The sequence below is a fragment of the Triticum dicoccoides genome, chromosome 4B, assembly GCF_002162155.2.
Source record: "Triticum dicoccoides isolate Atlit2015 ecotype Zavitan chromosome 4B, WEW_v2.0, whole genome shotgun sequence".
Classification (NCBI taxonomy): Eukaryota; Viridiplantae; Streptophyta; class Magnoliopsida; order Poales; family Poaceae; genus Triticum; species Triticum dicoccoides.
Window position 1 is genome coordinate 125,186,376 of NC_041387.1, and position 6,814 is coordinate 125,193,189.

Below are 6,814 nucleotides of genomic sequence, written 5' to 3' on the forward strand. Positions count from 1 at the left end.
AAGGTATGTTCTGCGTGATTGTTCTCAATCCTGCCTTGTATTGGTAACCGTAATCAGATTATTATATTCCCGAAAAAGGGTTTCCCCCCGCTTTGTATACAAAGCAACCAACCGAACCATACAGGATAGGTGCTGGGGCGGAAGCAACACAGTCACGCCCAAAAGAAACGACAGAAAAAGAACAAAAGAAACAAATGCCGACAACGGCGGATCAACAAAAACGAAGAAGCCTCGCGAACGCTGCGCCCACCGGGATCTTCCACTAGGCTCCAAGACTCTGAAGCGCCGGCACCTATCAACACCTCCAAGAAGGATTGCGACGATGACGACGCTGCTGCCAAGGGTTTCCCCCGGTACACGACGAGGCGAGAGGAAGGGTAGCCCCCGACGCCCTCCCGGAAGGTCAGGTGGCACCGACGACGAGGTGTCGGCCACGCCGTTAGGGGTTTCCCCCGATCCCAACCAGCACCTCGGGCGCTCCGGATCCAGCCACCAAACCAACCACCACCCTGCACCAATGCGGTCATGAGGCCCCCACGCCGTCTCACCACGGCACCGCGAAGTGAGGAGGACAGCGCGGCGAAGAATCAAAGCCGGGACTAGGGCATCAGCACCGTCGGCACGTGGGAGGGCCCCACCTCCACCGTCAGCGACGGTAGCCGTCCGGACGCAATAGCAGGAGCACACCAGGCCCGGCTGAGCCTTCGTGGGCCCGTAAAGCTCCCGCCTTCGCGCTGCTGCCGGCACGCCATCGGTGCCGACGCCCCATATCCGAGCCGCTCCTCCTCCTCACCGTGCCGCAGACAATGAGGCCACGCCGAGGGGCCGGCCCACTAGGACCCAGATGGGGCCCGCCGGGCCCAGATCTGGGCCGGGGGCGCGACGTCGGCCACCCAGCACCACCACGCCGCCCCGCCGCCAAGGAGCAGCGCCGCCACCACGTCCGCCGCCGGCCACCCCGCCGGGTCACCGGACCCTCGCCAAGCCGAGATTATTATATTTACTATGATCAACACGTAGACCAGTTTGTAATGTTAAAGCAACAGCTGTTCGCCATTTTGCATTGACTTAAAATGATCTGTTCATTGCTATTTTTATCTTGAATTAAATCAATTCATTACTACTTTACCTCTTTTTTTTCTTTGGTTAGTTTAGGCAATTTTGATTTGTTCAGTTTTGGTCGTTCCCGCGCTTGTTGTGCTGCAATGAGCATTTCGATGCCTGTTAGAAAAAAAATCAATTCAGGGTGCAGAAAAATATTAGGCTGGATTTTCCATGCTGGGACATTTTTTTGTCTAGTATCCTTTGAAATTTTCAATCTTTTGGCTAATAGATAATGACGTGCTAGGTGGATTGTGCAGCTACTGATATTGGTGCGAAGCGTGCTAGTGGCTTTTGGAAAATAGATGACGTTGACAACAGCTTCTATACACAGCCATTTAGAATTAAATATGCTAGACAAGATATTTATCTATCACTTATGGTGTCTTTCTACATACCCAACAGTCAAGATGAGGTTGGGTTTCATCAAGTTTCATTTTTTAATTTAATCATATCTTGTATATAGTGTGATTTGACAGCTTTGTCTATTATAGGGTCCAGCAACTTCTTCAGTTATGTTGAAGTTTGAGCTCCTATTTGTTCCAACATTGGGGAATAGGTGAGTGTGTATGTTATTTCCATCTCTTTGGATCTTGTTTTGCATGCTCTCGACATTTTTTTCATTGTGGAGTACATGTGCATCTAACATTTCACAGGCTGACTGCATCAATACTGAAGCATGTTCTCCTTTTCTTCTCTATTACAGGATTGAAACTGAAGATTCAAATGACCAGTATTTGGTCCCTGTTCATGAATTTAGGATCCCACATAGGGCACTCCTGGGTTTACACACATATTGTCCTGTCCATTTTGACACTTTCCACCCTGTGCTTGTTGATCTGACCATACATATAGTGTACCTGAAAGCTGGCGTGACTAAATCGTCACTGAAGGTACACAGGTTTGTGATGCTTTTAGCTTGAATATTATTTTTAGGCACTTAGTCTATTCCACAAACTTGTCTGAGACTGCTACTATAACAGAAACCATATGTCCGCTTTCTTCCTTTTTATACTAAAAAGAACTAAAGAGAAATATGCTTCGAACAAGTTTGGCATAAAATTTTAGAGATTCCAAATATATATATACTGTAACTATTTGTATTTGAAACATAATTTATTTATGAAATGATCGTAAGATTACCTCAGATGAAAAATAACATATTCTGCACCCTGGGTGATGAAAAAATGCATCCTACTACCGGGTGTAGCTACACCCATTTTTCATATACTACCATGTGGTAGTATATACTTTACTTTATTATTTTTAGTATGTTCATATACTACATCTAAGATACTCCAAATTGAGTTATATGAAAAAATTGCAAGTGAGCTCATGGTTTTATTGTATTTGTGAAATACGTACATATTTGTACGCCGAAATACAGTATGCATAAAATATGATACATACTACCAAAAAAGTAGTATATATACTACCTAAACATTCTTATATACTACATACAACGCATACATACTCTCCAATATGATAGATACTACCTAGAACGTATCAAACAAAAGTGGTGGGAGTAACTACACCCGGTAGTAGGAAAAATTTGTCCTATATATATATATATATATATATATATATATATATATATATATATAGTATTACTATTCATCACCCGGGGTGCAGAATATGTTATTCTTCACCCGAGGTAATCTTACGATCATTTCATAAATAAATTATGTTTCAAATACAAATAGTTACAGTCATATTGATTCACTGCGTAAAATTTGGCATAAAAAAATGTCAGAAGACCAGAAAAATTACATTTTGTGTACATTTTACACTATGTTTTTACTTTTGTAATTTACGTAACATAAAATATATTTTACGGTGATTATGTATTTTCTTACATTCTCTTTTTATGTTTGAAATAAGACAAAATTTACGGAACGTAAAATTACGGTGAATTGATGTTAAAATAGAGGGGGTGAAGAATAACTATATATATATACGGTGGCGCTAAACTAAGCAAGCGCGCAGAAAAGCATATCGTACGCGCCCGGTCGCTAGTTGGGCGGGCGCTCCACCAAACTTCTCTCCCACTAACTAGTTGATGGTAAAAAAGTAAGCGAATATAGTAAAAGGATTTAATTCCATTACCATCGTATGTGCCTACCTCGGTCCCGCAGCTTCGATCACTAATTGTTGATGGTAAAAAGGCCGGAGTTGATGGTAATGAATTAAAATGCTTTACCGATTACATGAACAGGCTCCATGGCTCCGTTTCAGTTGATGGTAATGAATTAAAACTCCTTGCAAAAACAGTAATATAATAAAATTTATTACTGTATATACGTTGCCTACTAGTAAACATCCTGCCAAAAAGTGGTACTAGATGGTAACCGTGTTATCGACAGGGTCAATTTCTAATATATGCTAGTAGGTAGTAATTGCGTTACTACTACCCTCTCTAATTTTACTATCCAACGGTACAAGATGTTTATTTTTTTTGAGGATCAACGGTACAAGATGTTAGTTGGTAACTAGGTAGTAATCCCATTACTAGTATCTTCTTTGTTGGTAGCTAGGTAGTAATAATCGCATTACTACTATCTTCTTTCTCTTTACTATCGAATTGTAGAAAAATTGTCTCGTAAAACCCATCTTCTCATTACTATATTTCCATCTCCTGTTACGGTAGAATAACTGATCTGAGGCGCGCGGGACAGGATGGTTACGTCAGCCTAATTAGGAGTGCTCACACGGGGCCGGAGTGTACGCTAACTTATTATGCGCTCAGGAGTAGTTTAGCGGTCCTATATATATTATAAATGTGAGGTTAATTGCTTGATGTTATTTCGTGCCCCTGAATAAATTATTTCTTTTATTGCTAATCATCTCATCAAGTTGGTGAGTAAAATGTTTCATTCATTATGCAGGCATTCAAGCAAGGTTCAGTCTCAAAGTCATATGATATTCTGAAGGCATTATTATCTTCTAGAGAACTGTTGCTTGAGGAAGTAAAGAGGATCAGTAATGGTATTGGTCAGACTCTTGAAGATTTGGATGGCGCTGATTTAACACTTGGTAAATACGAGTCAGTTCACCCAACAAAGTCAAGTTTTCCTAATTATACTAATGGGCTCCCTGTAATCCCAAAGTGCATTGGCCAGCAGTTTGGCATTTTACAAGATCTTCTAGAGGTACTTCATTTCTCTGTTGAAGATGACTACTGACAAAGTGCAAATATGATAATTTTGCTGATTGGCTACATTATCTTCCAAGTATTTCAGAGATCTGATGATGCGGTTCAAAGCACTAATGATGTTATGCTGTACACCCTTTCCAAAGAAGAATTGTTTGAATTATTTGAAACAGTGAGCGACCAACTTTCACTTTTATGGAGTGGATTCCTGAAATTTCATAGGTGAGGTTATAATTGCTTTCTTGATGTTACTTCAGAAGATGGGCATTTTCTATTGCTCTCATGTGTTAGTGGCTAGCACCGCTATTTCTCAACATTTTAGATTATTTCATGGCATGCCGTATTCAGCCAAAGTATGGTTGGTCTCCTGCAGGATAAATAAATTAAAGATATTGGATTACTTGCATGATATTTGGGATGTTGATCGGAAATCAGAATGGTCAATATGGATTGTTCATTCAAAAATTGAGATTCCACATCGTTACATGCATGGTATGGGTGACAGTTCGTCTCCTCGCCATTCACTCCGGAGGGTTTCCAGCTCAAAGAAGTTGCATCATGATGTAATTGTCTTCTCTTGATTGTTTAGAACGAAGTATGCTTGATACACTTGTCACTGTTTTATGGTTCCATATATTTTTGTAGCCTGTACAGAATGCTTCTTCACGAGCTGAACTCCACAGAAAAAGTATTGCGCAAATGAAGGTCAGTCTTTGTTGATGTTGGAACAATTTATAAGTGAAACACTTATCTTACTCAATAAGAGGAGACTAATGCGAAGTCCACTGCAGATTAACGCACGGTCTGTTCAAGATATGCATATCTATGCTAATCCTTCACGTGTTCCTGTTGTTCTTATAGAACAACATGTCATGGTCGTTCCACAACATGGTTGTAACAAGGATTTGTTGGCAAATGCTCCAGATCTGTATAATACTTCTGTACCACCTAATCTACAAGGAGATTCTTTTGCGGGGAATCCGCTCGGTGGTAAAAACACTGGACATGTCTTACGAGCTGTTATTTTTGTGCATGGATTTCAGGCAAGTTTATTTGGACTTATGTGTTGGTTTGGATCTAATTAGTACACATTTAATTTGAACTTCTGCCGATGTCAAAAAACAGGGGCATCATCTGGATCTTTGTCTCATTAGAAACCAATGGCTTTTGCGTGATCCTGGAGCTGAGTGCCTATTGTCTGAGACAAACGAAGATAGAACATATGGAGATTTTAAAGAAATGGGTAGAAGGCTTGCTAATGAAGTGGTCTCATTCCTAAAGAACAAATTGGATAAGTATTCGAGACATGGAGGCTGCAGAGAATTGAAGCTTAGTTTTGTCGGTCACTCCATTGGGAACGTCATCATCAGAAGTGCATTATCAGGTATTTTTCAACCTGAGAAATTCCGTCCAAACAGACTGCTGCATGTGGCTAATCAATTTCCATTCAACAGAACCCAAGTTGCAGCCGTTTTTGAAGAACCTCTACACATACATGTCGATATCAGGGCCTCATTTAGGTTACTGGTACAGCTCAAATTCGTTGTTCAACTCTGGCCTCTGGCTTATGAAGAGACTCAAGGGACTGCAATGCATGCATCAGCTCACTTTCACTGATGAGCAAGACCCCCAGAATACATTTTTTTACAAGCTCTGCAAGGTACATCGATTAAATCTATTAGCTTCATGCTAGAATTAGATGTTTTCTACAGCTAGAAGTAGAACTAGGACAATAGGCCAACTTCCTATAACTTGGTTTATGCGCTTGCTTTCCTATCTTTTTTCAGCTCAAGACATTGGAGAACTTCAAAAACATCATTTTGGTGTCTTCGCCGCAGGTGCCTAATATGATCAGCATGCCTTCCCTTCGTTTTGAATGCCACAATGGTTTACTCATTCTATTAGATGTCAAGAAGGTTTACTCATAAATCTGGTCACAATGTTCTTGTGCTAGGATGGCTACGTCCCATACCATTCAGCGAGAATTGACCTCTGCCCGGCCTCGTCGTCAGATAGCTCGAAGAAGGGGCAGGTGTTCACGGAGATGCTCAACAATTGCCTGGACCAGATCCGTGCACCCACCTCCGAGACGCGGGTGTTCATGCGCTGCGACGTGAGCTTCGACCAGTCCACCCAGCGACGGGACCTCAACTCCTTTGTCGGTAGGGCTGCACACGTCGAGTTCCTGGAGAATGACACGTATGCCAGGTTCATCATGTGGTCCTTTCCAGAATTGTTCCTGTGATGAATGAGGGTGTACCATAGACTGGGGATGAGGATGCCACCTCCATTTTGTAAGCGAAAATTCACATGGCCATCCTGAAATGACTTAGTAGTTGACAACCGATGGAAATGTAAGATGTTCTACACTAGTGGGAGTTCATGTTCTTAGAAAGAGGCATGACAAAAAAAGTACGGTATGCTTGGATACTAGCTAATACTCCCTCATTTTCAAATTATTTTAAGTTCTAGCTTAGTCCTAATTAAAACTTGTTTAACGTTGATCATTGATAGAGAAAAAATATGCTAATATCTGGGATATAACCTATGTTGTTTCGCCCC

At 41.4% G+C, this 6,814-nt stretch overlaps 1 protein-coding gene across 1 annotated transcript in view; it reads left to right on the forward strand.

Annotated features, from left to right (window-relative positions):
- Positions 1-6,711, forward strand: part of LOC119295410 — an 8,061-nt gene extending 1,350 nt beyond the window's left edge. Inside the window, exons 3-14 of the mRNA XM_037573831.1 lie at positions 1,362-1,516; positions 1,596-1,660; positions 1,808-1,994; positions 3,987-4,250; positions 4,341-4,474; positions 4,626-4,815; positions 4,898-4,957; positions 5,044-5,295; positions 5,378-5,636; positions 5,707-5,912; positions 6,040-6,090; positions 6,207-6,711. Coding sequence (XP_037429728.1) covers positions 1,362-1,516; positions 1,596-1,660; positions 1,808-1,994; positions 3,987-4,250; positions 4,341-4,474; positions 4,626-4,815; positions 4,898-4,957; positions 5,044-5,295; positions 5,378-5,636; positions 5,707-5,912; positions 6,040-6,090; positions 6,207-6,497 — 2,114 coding nt within the window. The 3' untranslated portion in view covers positions 6,498-6,711. The remainder of the gene's footprint in view (positions 1-1,361; positions 1,517-1,595; positions 1,661-1,807; positions 1,995-3,986; positions 4,251-4,340; positions 4,475-4,625; positions 4,816-4,897; positions 4,958-5,043; positions 5,296-5,377; positions 5,637-5,706; positions 5,913-6,039; positions 6,091-6,206) is intronic.
- Positions 6,712-6,814: the final 103 nt, after the last annotated feature.